This window comes from Herpailurus yagouaroundi, unplaced genomic scaffold, assembly GCF_014898765.1.
Source record: "Herpailurus yagouaroundi ecotype Mexico unplaced genomic scaffold, PumYag 196, whole genome shotgun sequence".
Lineage (NCBI taxonomy): Eukaryota > Metazoa > Chordata > Mammalia > Carnivora > Felidae > Herpailurus > Herpailurus yagouaroundi.
This window is the reverse complement of record NW_024412427.1, coordinates 105,303-124,841: the sequence shown is the minus strand read 5'-3', so window position 1 is coordinate 124,841 and position 19,539 is coordinate 105,303. Positions and strand designations below refer to the sequence as shown.

At 59.5% G+C, this 19,539-nt stretch overlaps 1 protein-coding gene across 1 annotated transcript in view; it reads right to left on the bottom strand.

Moving 5' to 3' along the window:
• SULF2 (sulfatase 2) overlaps positions 1 to 19,539 on the bottom strand; it is a 91,131-nt gene that overhangs the window by 5,714 nt on the left and 65,878 nt on the right. Inside the window, exons 5-13 of the mRNA XM_040446832.1 lie at positions 16,984 to 17,134; positions 15,576 to 15,751; positions 11,881 to 12,009; positions 10,847 to 10,903; positions 10,217 to 10,346; positions 8,658 to 8,850; positions 852 to 1,080; positions 620 to 716; positions 130 to 224 (exon numbers count right to left, since the gene is read on the bottom strand). Coding sequence (XP_040302766.1) covers positions 130 to 224; positions 620 to 716; positions 852 to 1,080; positions 8,658 to 8,850; positions 10,217 to 10,346; positions 10,847 to 10,903; positions 11,881 to 12,009; positions 15,576 to 15,751; positions 16,984 to 17,134 — 1,257 coding nt within the window. The remainder of the gene's footprint in view (positions 1 to 129; positions 225 to 619; positions 717 to 851; positions 1,081 to 8,657; positions 8,851 to 10,216; positions 10,347 to 10,846; positions 10,904 to 11,880; positions 12,010 to 15,575; positions 15,752 to 16,983; positions 17,135 to 19,539) is intronic.

Genomic DNA, 19,539 nt, shown 5'->3' with positions numbered 1-19,539 from the left:
CCCTTGCTCTGAGGGAGGAGATAGGGATCTAAAGATAATGCGAGGAGTCACAGAGGGGAAGGCTGTGTGTCCCCAGGAGGGGTCCTGCAGGAGCACCAGGGGCCTTCCCGGGGTCTCTTTGCTACTCACCTGATTTTGTGACAGTCACATTCTTCTGGCCGCTTTTTCTTCAGGTGGCCTCGGACTTCCCTCAGGTTCTTAATTTTGTTCTGCAGGGTTTCGATCTGGGGCAGAGAGCAGGCAAGGGGGCTGTGAAACTCTGGGGGGCTGGGTGAGCAGGGACGGCCTGGTGGGGTCCCCGGCCACCGCCTGCACTTGTGGCTGCTGAGGGGTCCTTGGTCCCTTCCACCTGCTGAAGTGACCAGGCTCCCGAGAGCTGGCTGAGCCGGGAGGACCTGTCTCTCTCCCCCCCCCCCCCCCCCGGGCTGGTGGAAGGGCTGAGGGTCGTGTGAGCATCTTTAAAGCAAGAAGGGGGGTGAGGTGAGCACGCTGCCCCCTCCCCGAAGGTTCTGGGGAAGCGTCGCTCCCGGGAACCGGCCTCGCTGCCTCCCGGATGTGGCTGGTGGCCCTGCCGAGCTCGTGGTGGTGAGAAGGTGCCCCCTGCCCAGACCCCCCTCACCTCGTGGTCAATGTGCAGCTTGTGGTCTTTCCAGGCCTGCAGGGACTGGTACAGGCCCAGGTCGCACTGGACCGTGTCATTCTCGAGGATGTAGCACCTGCCCGGGAGAAGGGGTCACGTGTGCCGCTGAGGGGGCCGAATCAGGGGCCCGAGGCGGGGGCGTCCCTGCCCAGGGCCCGGCCCCCCCCCCCCCCCGCCCCCTCCGTCCTCTGCCCTCCGCCTGGACTCTCACCGGTGTGTGACTTTAATGGGGTTGGGGGCTGAGTAGTCTGGGAGGCCCCCCGTGCCGCTGAAGTCTCCGGGGTCCTTGTCGTCCGGATCCTCAGGGGCCCCTGGCCAGTGCCGCTTGGTAAGGTTGCGGGACTGGGGTGCGTCGTCCAGGCCTCTGTGGTGCACCCCGCCATCCGCCTCGATGGCCACTGAGCGGACGGAGCGGTTCCGTGCGTAGCCGGTCTTGTACTCTGTGGGCGTCAGTGGGTGGCTGGGTGAGGGGGGCTGGGCAGGCTGGCTGGGCTCCCTGGGCCGCGGACTATTGATCCGGAGGCTTGGAAAGGACCCCCGTGGGTTCAGTTGGGGAAACGAGGCTCGGGGCTAAGGAGGAAGAGGCTTGGGACAGTCCCCAGAAAGAGCTGAGCGTGGATACACACGGCCTATCCGTGTGATGGGATGTTTGGCGACAGAGGAACACAGCCGTGATGCAAGCTACCGCGTGGGTGGGCGTCATGCTCCGCGAACACGGCCACACGTGCGGGGTCCCGTGTCGTGTGGGCCTATTTGTTTGGAATGTCCAGAGTAGGTGAAGACATAGGCGCCGAGAGCAAGTTAATGGCTGCCCGTGGGATGGGGGGCAAGGCAGTAATGGGGTTCCCTTTCCGGGTGATGGAAGGTGTTGGAACTGGATCGAGGCAGTGATACGCCACCCTGTAAACGCTTCTGAGTCGTAGACTTTAACTTTGTAGACTTTACCAATTTTACAAACTTTTAAAACAACGGTAGTCTTTAAGTTTGTAAAAATGGTAAATTTTCCGGTGTGTGAACTTTACCTCAATTAAAAAAAAAAAAGAAAAAGAAATGAAAAGACAGGATGTGGGTATGAAATCATTCAATGAGGAGACTGAATCGGTTACTCAGAAACTTCCCAATGAAGAGAAGTCCAGGGCCAGACGGCTTCACTGGTGACTTCTACCGAACATTTCAAGAAGAATTAATGCCAGCCTTTCTCAAAGTCTTCTAAGAAACTGAGGAGGAGGGAACACGTCCAAACTCATTTCACAGGCCACCATGACTCTGACACCAAAAACGGGCAAGGACGCCACAAGACAGGAGAATTACAGGCCAGTTTCCCTCACGGACACAGATGCAGAACCTCTCAGCAAAAATATTAGCAAGCCGAATTCAATACTACACGGAAAGGCTCATACACCGTGATAAAGTGGCCTATTGCTCCCAGGATGCGAGAATGTTTCACCATCTGCCAATCAAGCCATGTGATACACTGCATTTAACAGAACGAGGGAGGAAAATCGTGTGATCATCTCAGTGGGTGCAGGAAAAGCATTTGACAAAATTCACCAGCCATTTAGGATAAAAAACTGATGAGGAGGAGGTTACCAGCCAAAATGTATAAAAACTTATACAACTCCATAACAAAAAACCAAAAACAATCTGATTAGAAAACGGACAGAGGACCTCAACTGACGTTTTTCCAAAGAAGACGTCCCGATGGCCAACAGGTGCCTAAAAAGGTTCTCACCATCAGGGAAACGCAAATCAAAACCACAAGGAGATATCGCTCTACACCTGTTTGAATGGCTATCATGAAAAAGACCAGAAATAACAAGTATGGCGAGGATGTGGAGAAAAGGGAACTCTCACGCACTGTTGCGGGGGAATGTAAGTCGGTGCAGTCGCTGTGGAGCACAGTATGGGGAGTCCTCAAAAACTAAAAACAGAACTGCCATACGATCCAGCAATTCTGAGAGCTTTTCGGAAGAAAACGAAAACACTAACATAGGAGACCAGTGCCCTCCTCTTTGCTGCATACTGTTTACAATGGCCGAGACACGGAAACAGCCTGGGTCCGTTGATGGACGAACGGTACAGAAAACGTGGAGTGTGTGTGTGTGCGTGTGCGCGCGTGCGCGCGCATGATGGAATACTATTCAGCCATAAAAAAAGGATCAAAATTGGGGCGCCTGGGTGGCACAGTCGGTTAAGCGTCCGACTTCAGCCAGGTCACGATCTCGCGGTCCGTGAGTTTGAGCCCCGCATCAGGCTCTGGGCTGATGGCTCAGAGCCTGGAGCCTGTTTCCGATTCTGTGTCTCCCTCTCTCTCTGCCCCTCCCCTGTTCATGCTCTCTCTCTGTCCCAAAAATAAATAAACATTGAAAAAAAAAATTTAAAAAAAAAAATTAAAAAAAATTGAAAAAAAAAAAAAAAGGATCAAAATTTGCCATTTGCGACAACATGGACGGACCTCATGAGGTATTATGCTAAGTGAAACAAGTCAGAGAAACACAAATACCACCTGATCTCACTTCTACGTGGAATCTCAAAATAAACCCCAAACAAGAAAAGCAGGAGCTCAAAGATACACAGAACAGACTGGCGGCTGTGAGGGGGCGTGGGGTCAGGAGTGGGCAAAATGGGTTAAGGGGGTCAAAAGGTACAAACTTCCCGTTATAAAACAAGTAGGTCCTGGGGATGTACCCTACGGGAAAGTTGCTAAGAGAGCAGATCTTCAAAGTTTTCATCACAAGAAAAAAAGTTTTTGTAATTGTACGACGATGGCTATTAGCTACTTACAATCATTTTGCAACGGAGGCAAATATCGAATCGTTATGCTTCATACCCCACACTAACACGATGTTCTACATCAACTACACCTCAAGAAGAAACAGAGACACTAAAGAAACCCCATTAGTTTGAATCGGAAAAGAAAAAAGCTAGGTGGCGGTCTCCTGGATAGAAGAGGGAGCAGTGTAGGGAGGTTTCTCAGCTTTTCTTAGCTTCTCTGTTTGGCCAGCAGTGAGCTGGATGCTGTCCCCAGCCAGGCAGCGACATGAGGTTCCGCGGCATCTTTCCATGTTCTAAGTCAACGACTGAAAACTGAGGGTGTGTGGGCTAAAGCCAGAGCCTGGATTTCTCGCACCTTCTATGTATTAAAAGACAAAATTATTTTTTGAGAGAGAGAGAGCGCGCGCACATGTAGGGGAGAGGGGCAGAGGAAGAGAGAGAGAGAATCTTAAGCAGACTCCATGCTCAGTACTGAGCCTGATGTGGGGCTTGATCCCAGGACCTTGGGGTCATGACCTGAGCCAAAACGAAGAGTCAGACACTCAACTGATGGAGCCACCCAGGTGCCCCTAAAAGACAAAGTCGATCACGTTGCTAACACTTGAGAAAAACGGGGGTGGTGGTCATGCAGGAGTGCAGATTTCCAGCTACTGAAGAGAAAACCACAAAGAAGTGCCTGCCTGCATGGCGCCCACGGACCTGCACGGCAGGCCCAGGCAGGAGCTGAGGCCGCCCCTTTAGACGGGCGATCTCCTCTCCGTCCCTCAGGTCTGGCTCTGTCACGCCTCACGACTGTGACCCCACTGGTCTAAACGCACATCTTTTTGGAGAAGGCCTGGAGCTCTGCACAGCCCGGGTCTCTGCTGGGTTCCCCAAATGGCCACCAGGTGGCGCCCAAGGCACAAGAACTGGGCTGGAGGCAGGCGGCGATGGCCTCCAAGAACCCAGGATGGGACTCCCTCTCCAGGTGGCCCAGGGGTCCTGGGCTCCAGGATCTGCTCCTGCTGTCCCCACTCTTGGGGCAGATGTTTCTGTCTTTCAGTTCTCAGACTCCTTCTATCAGAATCACCTGGGCCAGGGGATCTGGGGGCCCAGATCCAGGAGAGGCACCTCTCAGCACAACCTTGGGCCTTTTCTGGCCCCAGGCAGCCCCCTCCGTGGCCTTTTCCTCCCTGGGTTAAGTCTCCCCGAGGCCATGATACCTCGGCCCCTGATGCACAAAATCTGAACCGGTGTCCCTGTGGGAGGTCACGCCTGCCCACGACGGCCGTGAGACAGACACACACCGGGTCCTTTCTGCCCCTTCTGTCTTGCTTGTGCAGGAATCAAGTGCTTTGTATCTTCCCACCTCCAGCCCCAGCCAGAAACCCAAAGATCCCCACGCTGTGGCCTAAGGGCCGAGTCTGGCCCTCTGCCCGGGTCTGTAAATAAGCTACCGAGCCCAAGGCTCTTTCCTGGCTCCAGAGGCAGGACTGAGAGGTCGACAGGGACACTGCTCAGCCTGCAAAGCCTCAAATATTTGCTCTCTGGTTCTTTACGGACAAGGCTGCCGGCCCCTGTGTGAACCTTTGCCTGGACTTGAAGCCACGCCGCTCGCTCTCCTGGTCTCCCTAGTGGTCCTTGTTTCCATGCTCCCACAGGGGCCCCTCCCCCCAACCCCGTGTGCTGGGCACGGAGGGGCCTGGTAACCCCGTGGCCGAGGGCATCGGCTCTGGAATCTGACCGTCGGGTGCCGGCGCTGAGCAAATGCGTGCCCGCGGACAATGTGGCTAACTCCTGAGCAGCTGTGTTCCCACGACGGTCCCTGCCCTACAGGGCTGTGTCGCAGGGTGACATGAACGGAACCGGTAACTTTCTCAGCACCGGGAAGCTGGCATCGAGCGGCCGCTCTGTGGTCCGGGGACCCCGCAGCTGTGCCATCCTCGTCCAAGGTCGCAAGCCGGGCCCATCCGCCTCCCTGGGGCTCTCCGGGGCTGGGACCCACAGAGCCTTCGTGCTTCCTCTTCCCGAACCTAGAGCCTGTACCTCTTACTTCTCCCCGCTGAGCTCTTACTTACACGCCCGCCAACCGCCCACCCTCTCCCTCCTGGTCACGTCACTCTTTTCACTTCCTCCACGAATCTTTCGCCGACGGAAGTGGTCTTCCCGGACCTCGTCTCCTCCATGAGGCCCGATCAGCATCTCATCTGGCCGCTGGCACGTGATAGGGCTGCAGATTCGCCGGGAGCCTAAGCGAACGCCCGCCGGCCTCCTGGGCCCATCACCAGCGGCCCGCCCTCCGCCCCGTTCTGGGCCGGCTGGCTCCGCCTGGCTTCCTCCCACCACAGCTGGCATGTCCGTGGACCAAGGCGCGCTGGGGTCCGAGCTGCTCCAAACTGGGGCTTCTCAGCCTCACAACTGCGGACGTTTTGAGGCCAGATACTCCTCTGTTGGGAGAGACTGTCCTGTGTGTTGCAGGGGGCTTGGCAGCATCCCCGGGGTCTACCCCCAGGGGCCAGGGGCATCCCCCCATCATCACACAGCTGCGACAGCCACAGAAATGTCTCCATATTGGGGGCCAAACTGCCGGGAGGCTGAGAAGCCTGCTCCGGGCCGGCTGCTCAGAAGGGGTCAGGAGATGCTTTTGCTGGAGGGACTGGCAGGAGGAAGAATGTGGGGCCAGGGGATGAGGCTCAGGCCCCCAAATAGGCCGCGTGACCCGGGCTTTCCTGTCCATCCCAAGGAGGGTCACCCGCCTCGGTCCCCGGGTTGCCGCGAGGTACACCTGAGACAGGACTTGGACGTTACGCTGAACTTGCGTGGGAACCTGGGCTGACTTGAGTCTCGGCTGTCTGGGTGCATTTTCTTTCCTCTGAGCATTAACGGGGGGGGGGGGGGGGGGGGGGGGGGAAGCTTAACTGAGTCCCAGCTTCTCATATTGTTTAAAGATCATGGGGGCGCCTGGGTGGCTCAGTCGGTTAGCCGACCGACTTCGGCTCAGGTCACGATCTCCCGGTCTGTGAGTTCGAGCCCCCGGGTTGGGCTCTGTGCCGACAGCTCGGAGCCTGGAGCCTGCTGTGTACTGTCTCCCTCTCTCTCTCTCTGCCCCTCCCCCACGCATGCTGTCTCCCTCTCTCATAAACAAATAAACTGAAAAATTAAAAAAAAAAAAAAAAAAAGATCGTGCCCTGGGCCGTGGGCCAAAGCGAGGAGACGTCGGCTGCGTAATTCAATCTGCAAGCCAGTCCTCTTGTTCGGCTACAAAAGATGAACTCGGCAGCTACGAAGCAGCCTGTGGGGCAACGTGATGGGGGGGGGGGGGCCATCAGGGGAAGCGCCGTTGGAGGCAGGAGCACGGAGGCAGCCCCCTGCTTCGCTTCGAGGGCGTCCTCTGCCGAGGCTCGGCTGGGGGGGAGGGGGCTGTGGGGACCACCGAACCCCCCGCCTCTAACTGGCAACACGGGAGCACCATTCGGGGAGCACCATCCGGCCTTGAAAAAGGAAGGGAGTTCTGACCCAGGCTACACCCTGGATGAGCCCTGAGGACGTCGTGCCGACTGAAAAGAGACGGTCTCGGGAGGACACGGCATGTTCCACGTACACGAGGTCCCTAGTGCAGTTGGACGCACAGAGATGGGACGGCCAAGCGAGGTGGCCGGGGCAGGGGAGCGGGGAGGGACAGTTACAGTTTCATGGGGACAGAGTTTTGGTCCCGCAAGGTGAGGCAGAGCTCCGGGGGGTGGATGGGGGTGATGGTCGCACACCCACGTTGTGCACTTAGAAATGGTCAGAATGAAAAACTTTATGTGTGTTTTGCCCCAGAAAACAAACCGACACAAAACACCTCAGAACTGCAACCCAAGTAGCTTGGCTGTCTTTGGGTCGGGGGGCCAGAGGAGTGGGTGGCGTGGGAAACTGCCCAGCTCTGGAGGGGACACTTCTGGCCAGAGACCCAGGCCTCTGAGCACGTTCAAGGCACAGGGGCGTTCTTTCAAGGGGGAGCTGAACCTCGGAATGGGGCCGTGACTGGCCCCCAGAGCGACGGGAGTTTTGCAGGAGGATCCAAGGGGATCCACTTTCCCCGCTCGTTGTCCTTCCTCGGCCCCTGCTGGGAGCGAGCCATGAAGTCTGGGACGGCTCTTTCCGTTGGGATGGGGGCTCTTCCCCACTCGTCCACACTACAGTCGACTCTCATTATTGGAGGCTGTTCTATGAGGTCACCTGAACGCTGAATTGGCCGATACCGCAGCACTGCTCCCAAGGGGAAACACGGGGTTAGGTTCCCGCCAGCCTCCGGTCACGACATTTTGGTCCACTCTCGGCCCAGAGCCTTGTTTTACGCGTGTTCCCGTTTAATATACCGTGCGGTTTCTTTCCCGCCGAACTCAAGGCCAACAGCACGGAATCTCGTGCCTGCAGGAAGCTCATCTAACCCCCGTGTCTTCTCCTAGGGGTGCTGCTCGGCCTTCCCATACTTACGAACCACGTGGCACTTCGGCACCAGGCTTGGGGGCCGCGGCGACTCGTGAAGCCGCCAAGCAAAAGCACCAAGTGCAAGGACCGTGGCGCTAAATGCACGGGCGAAGGACTTGCCTGCAGCACGAGAGCTGAAGCCCGAGTCCTCCTCAGCTGGGAGCGTGCATGCCGGGGGGACTCAAAAAGTTCTGCCGCCCCACACGCGCCGTGAACGCCCGAGAAAGCACCCTGCATACTGATCTGGGGGGCTACGAGTGGAGCTGAGACATGGGATCCACAAGTAATGGGGACTGAGTGTATCAGGCGCTCTCCCTCCAAGTCCCGTCCGGAGCCCGACCTCTGCTTCCTTCCCCCCTTCCCCGCCGCTGGCTGTCCCGTCCCAGCACCACGGCCTCTTGCCAGGCCTCCGCTCGGTCTCCTGATGGGCCTCCTGCTCCAGCCCCCCCCCCCCCGTCCCCTCACGTGGCCCGAGCCCCCATCCCAACGGCTGCTGGAGGAACCCTTGAAAACACAAATCTGATCCCGGCTCTTCCGCTCAAAACCATCCCGTGGCTTCTCGTCTCAGAGGAAGGGCTCTGTGGGGCCCCTCTCCCACCGCCCTGTCCCCTGCTTCAGCTCCTGCTCTCGGCACGCTACCAAATGGCCTTCCCCCTTTAGTCTCGTCCCGGAGGGCTGCCAGGCACTGGCACCCGTGTCTGTGGGGCCGGGTGAACGCACGGACGGGGCTCCCCGGGCACGATCGCAGCCCCCCTGCCCCGCTCCGCCCCCCGGGGGCCGCCACACTTACTCTTCTTGAAGAACTTCTTCCTGCGCCCGGCCAGGCTGAGCTTGTAGTCGCTGCCGGCACAGAGGCAGGCGTCGCCACCCTGCCCGTAGTACTTGGGCACCAGGTTGGAGAGGGCCCTGCCCCCCGGCTGCGCGGGGGCCTTGCACCTGTGCAGCTTCAGCTTCCCCGACGCGTCCTCCACGCACTGCCACTTCTGCGAGACAAGGCGAGGGACTCAGGCTCCGCGGCCGCCACCGCCCCGGAGACGTCCCGCTCCCCGCCGCCCTCGCTGGGGCCCCGGGACCGCCGCTGGCTGCTCAGTGCCCCACAGACACGTCTGTCGTGGGGGGAGCACAGAAGGGGCACCAGGGACGACACTTGGTGGCTGGGCACGAGCCCCAGTCACAGGGAGGCCCCCCAGGGGAGGCACCGGGCTGGCGAGAGGGGGTGGCTGCTGAGGCTGGGGTCCGGGAGGCCCCGGAGCTGTAGCTGGGGCTCCGGACTGATGCCTCCCCCAGCTGGTCCAGGGCCCAGCCCCCACCCCCAGCGCTCTCTTCCTTTGGGGTAAAGCAGCGTGCCCTGATAATCTGTTCTGAAGATGCTCACGCCTGCCGCTGCCCTGGGACCGCCCGACCTCCCGTCTGGGCGGGGGACAGATGTGCAAAGGGGGGGAATGTGCCAACACTCCGGGGGGACAAGGGCCCTTGGCTCAGCAGCTCACTCCTTGTGGCTCGGAACTGAAATTGGAGCCCTTCTGGGATGTCCCCAGCACGCAGCTCCGGGAGGCCAGGGGTTTCCGCTGGGGGCATTCAGGGCCATGGCTCCAGGGCCTGGATCAGCGCTCGGCCACGAAGGGACCGGCATAACCCAGAGCTCTTGTCCCGAGGCACAGACTGGCTTCCGCGGCATGGGGAGGGGTCTGGGGCTTACGAGCAAACGGGGTGGGGACACGGCCACGGGGATGGGCCTCATTCTGAGTCTGGCGATAAGACGGAGCCGCCCCCGCTTGTGAGAAATGCACCCAGCCCGGCCTCGGCCTTGGAAGGCCACAGCCTATGGTGAGCAATGGGATCCAAAGGCCCTGGTTTTACTCGTACTTATGGGCGCAGTGGGCGCACATCTCCAGGCCTGAGTTACTGCGGCGGGGGGGGGGGGGGGGCTCAAAGTACCAGCCGGCAGACTGAGGCAGGGACACACGCCCCACACCCCTTGAGCCGGGCTGCCCTGCCTGCTTCCCAGTTCCTCGGCCCTCCCCTCCCCTCCCCTCCCCAGCTCCCCGGCCGTCTAGGCCTCAGAAAAGCCAAGTTCAGACTCTTCCAACATCACTCACAGCCCCTGCTATCTCTAAATACTATTTGGCTGTAATTTTCTTAATCTTTCCCTTGCAATCAACTCACTTTTTAAAAACCTTTATTTATTAAAAAGGCAATTTCTTATTGCTCCTATAAATGAAAAGCCGGCCTCACTGGCTCCGTGGGCCTGAGGAGGAGGCCCCGGCCTGGGCTGCAGCGTGGAGGGCCGGCCCCTGGGAGGGACGACGGAGGGTAGGAGCCCCCAGGGCACCAGCCACATGGCCTCACCTGTCCCAGCTGCTCGCACGCGGTCTGGTACTCCGCCCGCTGACACAGGTCTTTCACGCGCTGGTATTTGGGCAGGAAGTTCTCCTCCTGAGCATCCACCTTGTCGTTGTCCCTCTTGTGAAGCAGTTTGCTGTGGGGCAGAGAGCGGGACACGCGGCTGGCCGCTGCGCTCGGAAGGAGCCTGCGCCCGCCCGGGGGGCGGACCCCACGCAGCCCGCGTGACGTCACCACGGAGGGTGCAGGGACTGTTACGAGGCTTAAGAAATGGGAATTCGCCAAGAAGCCTCCCAAGTTGCAGGAGAGTCGGCAACACGTGAGAAAACGTTCGGAGCATCGCACGGGCAGGAGCACAGGTCCGAAGGGTCCATGTGGCCTCCAGACTCAAATTCCGTACGAGGCCCGGGGACAGTGAACGGGCTTCTTCCGTGTCTAGGGGGCCGTGGACACGTTATCTGAGCAGGGATATCTCTCAGGTTATCTGTGGTCTCTCTCCTGCCCCGGCAGAGAGATCTTCGATGCCACGGGTACAGGGGGCAGGGACGCTGCCAGGAGCTTCCCGGGATGGGCAGGTGAGGGGCCCTCAAATGCCCTGGGCGGGGGGCGGGGGGGCCTCCGGGACCTGGCACTTACCCTCTCTCCACCAGGAAGGAGTCCCGCCAGACCCGCACCTTCTTCTTCAAGTGAAACCTGGAGGAAAAAAAGCCCACTTTCACCTTCCCATCGACGTGGGGGCCTCCCACGTCCCCCCCCATCTCCGAGAAGCAGGGATAGTTGGGGTGTGTGGGCCCAGCTGGGCGCAGGAGGGGCCTGGGTGCTCACACCCCACACTGAGCTGAGCTACATCTCCCCCGGAGCGGAGATATGGGTCTGAGGGCCCCCCCGGGGCAGAAGTGGCCGGGGGGGGGGGGCGCTAAGCTTGTTAGGTCTTGGGCGGGGGGGAATTTCTTCTTTGATAGTTGGGCGGTGAATTTGAGTGTGGGTTTCATGCAATCTCACTCTATTGCCACGTCCCAGGGAGAGGCTCGGGTTGCCGGAAGAAGGTTCCATCCTGCCCCCGACTCCCAGGGGTCCCGGCTCCCAAGCCAGTGCCCCAACTGCTGCCCCAAATGTGCCCATTTTACACCCGTACAGCTCAGAACACCTCACAAAGGGAGGAGGCTCAGTGGAGGTGGTCCCCCGAGAGAGCTGGGGACGGCACCCCGCACGGCTGGAGCTGCTGAGCTGCCTTCGGGCGCAAGCAGGGGGGTTCCGCCGCCCTCAGCACTCTGGGGCCGTCAACCCCGAGGGCAGTCACGGTGCCGGCCACCAGATGTCGCCGTGACCACGCCGGTGGCCGCGTCCTCCTTTCCCGTCCCCACCAGACCCCGCTCACCTTCCCACCGGACTGGTTTTTGTTCTTGTTCGCATCACTGTTCCCCGTTCTGCCTCCGGGACGCCTGGGGACGTGTTCCCATCGTCCCACCGGGCACTGAAACCTTCGAGCTCGGGGAGGAGGCGTCAGGGCCTCTGACCGGGAGACCTCGACGCCCAGATTTGCACAGAGACCTCTAGCCAGTCGCTTGCTCTCTCTGGGGTCCGGTTTCCAACCCGGCAGAACGGGATGTTAGTAACGCCTGCCTCACTGGGTTCTTGTGACGATCTAAAGGGCAAGTCCCCCTCCTCACCGATTCACCGGCCGCTCCGTGTCCAGCAGCTTGAGAATGGACTTTCCATCCATATCCGAGGGGATGTCCAGACCTGCAATGTCCAGGATGGTGGGGGCCAGGTCGATGTTGAGGACGATGTGGGGGTTCCTGAGGGAGGCGGGGAGAACAGGACTCGGCCACCCGGGCAGTGGTGCCCCAGCCTCGCTTGGGGGAAGGACGGCTGGAGGGACGGAGGTCGCCCGTGGCTCACGCCCCGAGGGTGGGGAAGCGGTGATCTCCTCCCTCGCCCGCACCCCAGCCCTCCGGGCCCCCTTCTGCGGCCCCAATTCAGCCGAGCCCCACCTTCTGCGCACTCCACGCTTGCCGCCGGGTACCCGGATTGACGGGCCTCCACTTGGCTACTTCGGCTGGCAGTGCCCTCCCTGCCTCCCACTGCCTGAACAAAGGACACCCGCCCTTTAGGAGCCGCTCTAGACCCTGGTCCTGCCCCCAGACCTGTCTCCGAAACCTCTCTGAGGCAAACACTGGCCCTTTGCTATTCTTGGCCAGGCAGGTGTCTGGCCTCAGGACCTTTGCTCTTGCTGTTCCCTCTGCTGGAATGTTCTTCCTCCAGATGCCAGGGTAGCACTTGCCCCCAACCCCTGAGTTCTTTGTTCAGCAATTACCAAGGCAGCCCGGGCCAGACCCCGTGATCCCTGCCCTCCGGTGTTCACACCTCTGCGTGATCCCCTCCCCTCAAGGGTGGGCCAAACCGATGGCAAGGGCGATGACGCGTCCCAGCGTGGCTATGTTACCCGACATACGGCTTCATCCTGCCGGCTGTCCCTCCGCTGTCTACTTGTCTCCCCTGGCCGTCTCTGAAGGTCACCCACCCCCAGCGAGGACGCCTGGCAAACATTCTGGGAGGCGGGCTGTGTGACGTCAGGTCCGCGGCTTGCACCTGAACAACCTCGTCAAGTGGGGAAGCCGGTCCTTCCCTAGTCAAACTTCCAGCCCTGTCTTGCTTTCAGCCTCAGCAGACGACCAGGCTGGGCCCAGACTCGTGACCCGCAGACACGGCGAGACGGAACGCGTGCGTTCTTTTCACTCGCCGAGTTTGTAACGACTTGTTATTGCGTCGTAGATTAATACCAGGTCCTTCCTGAGGACCCCTCCCGGCGCTCCTGTCCCTTCCCTGAGGCCGTATCACCCCCATTTACCATATATTTTAGTCACTCATCTGGCTGACTGTCTAGTCCCCAATTAGAACCTAACTGGAAGACAGACCCTTTATCCGTCTTGCTCCCTTCTGTATTCCTAGCAGTTCTGCACTTAGAATACACAGTAGGTGCTCAATAAGTGTTCGCTTAGTGACTTTTGTTATGTATCTCTGCCAGACATCTGTCACCTCTCCCGTCTCCTGTTTCTACCTGGTGGTGTGCCCGGTGTGGTGGTAAGTGATTTTAGGGATGTGCCCAACACAGGGGTTGGCCCCTGTCGCATGAATGACGACCATGTGGGAGCACTTTCCATCAAGGCGGCCGGGGGTCCCGACCCCATCCCCTGGGGCTGAGGGGCAGGGTCGGGGTCCTAGGGTGTCAGTTGCCTTTGACCCCTTCCTCCGGAGCCCAGCACCTTGTGAACCCCGGACAGGTAGCCAGGTGCGGGGTGTGGCTGCCTGGTGGGAGGGCCGGGAGGCCAGAGTAAAGCCTGACGACGTAACCTGTAGGCAGGGGGAGCTGGGGAAGACTGCTGGGCAAGCAGGCGCCACGTCGAATGTTGGCAACGAGCAGCTGAGTTGGCCTGAGGCGTGTCCAGCAGTCTTGCTCCCCAGGACTGGGGTGGGACGGGGACGATCGCTTTTCCTACGTCCCTCTTCGTGGTAACAGTGCCCCGCCCCATTCAGATTCCACTACCTGATGTCTTTGGCCTGGTCACTCGAGGTTTTCTATCACCCTGGCTACGGCGATTGGTTCAGGGATGGACACGTGACCCATGTCAGGCTGGTGAGAGTCACCTTAAGGCTTCTGTTCAAATCACTGTTTGGTTCCCTACACTGGATGGCTGAAAGTCATGGTGAGTCTGCCACCATGAGGGAAAAGCCTGCCTGAGAATGAAGTCAATTCAAAGGAAGCTGGCTGAGGGATAGAAAATGAAAGCTTCCTGACATTATTGTGTGACTGCTGGATCCAGCCATGCCTGAAGCCAATAGAGCCTTGGACTTTCCAGTTACTTTAGTTCCTGCATTCTTTTTTTTTTAAGTTTATTTATTTATGTATTTGAGAGACAGAGAGAGAGAGAGAGAGAGAGAGAGAGAGAGAGAGAGAGAGAGAATGAGTGGGGAAGGGGCAGAGAGAGAGAGAGAGAGAGAATCCCAAGCAGGTTCTGCGCTGTCAGCACAGAGCCCGACACAGGGCTCAAACCCACGAACTGTGAGGTCATGACCTGAGCCACAATCAAGCGTTGGATGCTCAACTGAGCCACCCAGGCACCCCCAGTTCCTGTATTTCCTTTATCTTATTATTTCCTTTTGGTCTTATCTGGTTTCTGCGTACAGCCAAAGGTGTCCCAGCCTCTGGCCCCAAGCCTGACATTAGCACTTTCTCTCGTCCACATGGGGTATGGTTTTGGGTCCTATCAACCAGATCGGAGACTCTGAAGCTGACCAGACCCATAATGTCAATGCCTGTAGAGTCTTTAGTGGGTCAAATTCTTTCTATTTACAGGGGTGGCTCAAGGTTTCAGAGACGCAGGAACAGAGAGGCTGCGGGGCTTGAAATCCCAGCTCCTTCTCTGATGTGTCACGTGACCTCAGGCAACCTCACCTCCCTGTGCCTCAGTAGACAGGGTGACAGTAACATCCACCCCACGGGGCTGTTGGGATGCTTCCATGAATTACACGGCTCAGACCCGGGCCGCAGAACAAGGACTGGACAGCACACCTGTTATCCTAACTCTCCTTCCAGGTGGGGACCCTGGGAGCCAAAGGCGGAGAGGAATGTGTTGAGGCAGGCAGGCAAAGAGCCAGGAGCCTTGCCTTGAACCCACACACCCCCCTTCTAGAGCTGTCGCCAAGCTTTCCTCCCAAGGGACGGAAGTCAGGCCAGATAAGCGCCCGAAGGGCAATTTATCCGCATTTCAAAAAAACCATCTGAGCTGGTCTCCGACAGCTGCTGCTGCGGTCACCTGCCTTTCTAGAGCTCCCTGCCCCAGATGCGGCAGTTTCCTGCCAGAATGTGTCGCCTCCAAGGTCAGCCCAAGGGGAGCGCCGGCCGAGGGCCCACAGGGTCCTGGAGGAAGGATGGGTGTGGCCAACACCCCCCGACGGGGGCGGCAGGGTCCCTCCCTGAGAGCCACCCCAAGGGTCACCAGGCCCCACAGAGGTCAAGGTGGCCTTCCCGCACGCTGCGCAGCACACGCAGCCCGGCCCCGGTTCCCTGGTGCTCTGCCCGCCACAGACCATCTGTTTTCACAGGTGCTAACGGCCCCCGGTCTCTCCTTCCCCAGCAGAGGGGTATAAAATGTGCCGGAACCCACCCCGGGTGACATAATCACCGTTTCGCTTGGCACCGAGAGGCTCGCCTGCCCAAATAAAGTGCCGCCCGAGGGAGTGGCTTGGGGCTCAGCGGTTGGGCCACCTGCTGCTTGCCCACCCGGTGGGGGGGCGGGGGGGGGCGATGGAGTCCCCGGAGGTCTCCCTGGAGGAGGGGGGCCCTGGGGCGTGATGCACTCACAGCGAGCCGGCCTCCACGTTGGGGCCCCTCACGTAGAACGGGACCCTGATGTCAAACTCGTACGGCATGGACTTGCCCTTCACCAGGCCGAACTGGCCGATGTGGTAGCCGTGGTCCGCAGTATACATGATGTACGTGTTGTCCAGCTCGCCCGTCTCAACCAGCATGTTGTAAATCTGAAACGCGGACGGGCCGGTGAGGGGCGCAGGGAAGGGGTGCGGACGCCCCGCCGCCCGGGCCCTCTCGGGGGGCGGAGAGGTGCCTGTGCTCTCGGGCCGTCCCTCCCGTTTCAGGCCCTCCCTGCGCCTCGCTGCTCAGCGGGGGTCCCCGGGAAGGACACGTTCATAACCGCAGCCTCCCCACCTCCTGTCACTTGCTGCCTGCCCCCCCACCTTCTTCACAGTGCTTCTCCCATCTTGTCTGCATGGTTGTGGCTCGTCTGTCCCCCGAATTAGAATGTGAGCTCCATCAGGACAGGGACTATGGTCACCTTGTTCTCTGCTGTATCCCACGGCACTGGCCATTTGGCCAATGCTGCTGAACGAACGAACGAACGAACGAACGAGTGACGCCGGGCCGTGGCCTGGGGCAGGTGCCGGTGATGCTCGGCAGGCCTGTCCCACGGAACCTTCCGCAGCGTCGGGACCTGTGCTGTCCAACATGGCGGCCACCAGTCACGCGTGTCTACTGAGCCCCTGCCCTGCGGCCGGTGAGACTAGGGAGCTGGACTTTAAACCGTCCTGAGTTCGATTACATTTAAATAGCCACAGACAAAAAAAAAAAAAAAAAAAAAAAAAAAAAAATGCGCAGCGGAATATTACTCAGCCGTGAAAAGAAAGGAAGTGCGCATACGGGCTGCCACATGCACGGATCCACCTCGAAGACGTGGAACAAGCCAGCCACCGACGACCATGCAGCGTGGGATTCGATTCACGGGAAACATTCGGAAGACGCAAATCCACCGTAAGTTAGCGGTGGCCTACGCACCAAGGGTGAGGGGGTCCCGGGGGATGACGGCGAAGGGCCGCGGGTTTCTCGCCGGGGTAACGGAAACCTTCTGGAATTGACCGTGGCGGGCACACGGCTCCGCCAACGTATCAGGACGGCTGAGCTGTATACTTGGAGTGAATTGTAGGGGACGTGCATCGTATCTCAACTAAGCTGCTCTAGAACGTGAGCTGCCGTGTCACGCGGCTGCCGTAGCAAACAGAACAGATCCCGCGCCGGAGTTTCACGGAGGCAGGGGCGTGCGTCGGGGCGGCTCAGGCCATCTCCCCGGGCCTGCGGCCCTGCCCGCTCCTCCCGCCCCCGTTTCCGCTCCTGTCCGGCCAGGCCGGGAGTCGGGCGAGGACGGGGAGGCTCCGGGGCCTGCACGGTGGCCGCGGGCTTGGAGGGGGCGGGGGCCTACCGTCTCCATGGAGTCGTCCACGGACATGAGGGTCTGTAGGCGCTTTCGCTGCAGCATGTTGGTGAACTCCATGTGGATGGGCTTCATGGGCCCCGTGTAGCGCATGATCCAGTGCTTGTCCGGGTTGGGCGCGTAGTTGTAGCTCGGTGTGCTGGGTGGGGGGGAGGGGGGTCAAACGTACAGCCAGGTCAGGCGGGCGTGGGGCCCACCCGCATCCCCCGGGGCACCCAGACCCCCTGCCTCGGGTGAGCAGTCTCCTGTGCCACGTGTGCGCCCGTCCGGGGAAGCCGTGACGCGTCACGGGCTCCGCTAAACCTCCGTCGGTGTTTCTCCAGCGGGTGCTGTGCCCGTGGGCGGGCTGGGGGTCACCCAGTGTTAAGTGACCCAGGGCCACACGGTGAGAACGGCAGCGTCTCCCGGTCGGGCCCTGCCAGCCCTCGCGCTACATCAGGGCCAAAGTCACAGGCGAGCGCGAGTCCTCTCACAGCTCCCCGGAATTCACACGGCTCTTTTTTTTCAGCAGGGGAGCAGCTCACGCCCAGAGCCTCCAGCAGGCCAGGCCCCCCACTCAAATTTCTCAGCCCTGCGTTGATTTTTCAGTTACCCCGGGCAACTGCCGAGCTATGGCGATTAAGGCACGACTAGGGAATTTCCTCTTGCAATAGATTGGGGTTAAAAAAAAAAAAAAAAAAAGAAAAAGGAAGTCGGCTACAATGTTAGGTCGAGAATAGTCATGCGTGTACGGGGCCCCTGGACGTACATGTGTCACAATGATTCTTCCCGTTCGCTCTCTTCTCTCATTTACTGAAGAGGAAACAGAGGGTCGGAGGAGCTCGGGGGCCTGCCCACAGCCTCCCTGAGCAGGCGGTGGAGCCAGGGGACTTGGTGATTTCTGCTGTGGGGTCCGCTGGGACTAGCGATAACCGGACAAGGAACCATACTCCCTGACTTCTACGGGGCACTTACGCTTGCCACGCGCTGGGCCCGGCTCGAAGGGTTCACCGCCTCCTGCCGTCTAACACTCAGGGTCCTAGGGGCGCGTGCTGTGCTTATTGTCCTCGTGAGAAATGAGGAGACTGAGGCCCAGCGAGGGCCTAACTTGCCAAAGGCAGAAGAAGTGGGGCCTGAACTCCAGGACTGGATATGGTCACTTCCTGCCACAGTGACACGTGGGCCCGTCCAGAGACCCTCCTATCCACGAGTGCTCGGCCATGACTTTCGCCAAGACACTCCTGCTGGAGGACGTAGCAGAAAAGTCCCCTCCGGCCTGGTCTCACCCTCCCCAGTCAAAGCTGAAAACAAAGTTGGAGTTTCCACTGCCTGAAGACAAAAGGCTTTTCAAACCGGCTATTAAGGGGCCAAGGGGCTGCGCGCAGGGAAGAGGCTGTGTTTGCGGAGACGGCAGAAAGCTCGCTAGCGCTAGCGTCTCACCTGCCCCACCAGGACCTTCCCAGCGTCTCGAATATCAGATATCGTTCGGGGAGAGGAGTTATGGAGACCGTTGCTATGTAGAGCGGGGGGCGGGGGGTGAGTCATAAGTCTTGAGATTCCTTCTGGACTTTGCTTTGAGTCCCTGGCTGGTCTCCCGCCGCTAAATCCAGCCCAGCCCCCCAGCCTCCTTTGATTAAGAGCAAGGCCTCACCGTCCTGTGGGCCGGCTTAGGGCCTGACCCGCATGTAGAACATTCCCAGGAACAAGCCCCCCGCCCCGCCCATCCCCCACGCAGAACGAAGGGGGCTGCTGGGGGCCAGGGCTGCGCGGACACAGCCTCAGAGCCGTTTGGCCGTGTGGGGAAACTGTTCCGGAAGGCCCAAGGGGCCGGATTCCAGGACGCAATTTTGAGCAATCATCCCTGAATCTGTTAGGTTCTATTAGGCTGGGTGTCTGCCCTCGAGAACAGGAGGACAGGGAGGAGTGGGTCTGTCAGGAGTCTGGGGGGGGATGACTTCTGAAGGCCTCTCTCTGGAGACCTCTTTTGGAGGAGGATGTCAGAGCCAGGAGGCGGCAGGGCCTGGGGCCCCTGTCGGCCAATGCCCGTTTGCGGGTCCCCTGCATAAGGCCAGGCTCCTCCGGGGAGAGAGCCACACTTTCTGAAGGGCCCAGACGTTGGCCGAACAAAGGGGGAAAGCCTCAGCTCAAGACTTCGAGCCCTGTCCACAAGAGCCTGGCTCCCACGGGTTATAAAAGGCCTGTGAACCCACCATCAGATGCCACACCTCAAAGGAAGCTCTGGGGGCTGGTGGGGGTTGGGGTGTCTTTGCGCGCGCGCGCGCGTGTGTTTGTGCATCTGTGTGTCTTCACGTTTGTGTGCACGCGTCTGGGTGTAGATCTGGGCTTATATGCCTGTGTATACGTGTCTGTGTAATCTGTGTGTACGTATCTGTGTCTGTGTTTACGCATTTGTGTATCTGTATCTGTTTGTAAATCTGTGTGTGCTTCTGCGCATGTTTGCGTATCTGTATCTTTGTATCTGTGTGTGTGTGGGTATGTGTCTATAGGTGCCCGCGTTTGCACACGCATTCATGTACCTTTGTGTGTGTGTGTATGTGTGTGTAT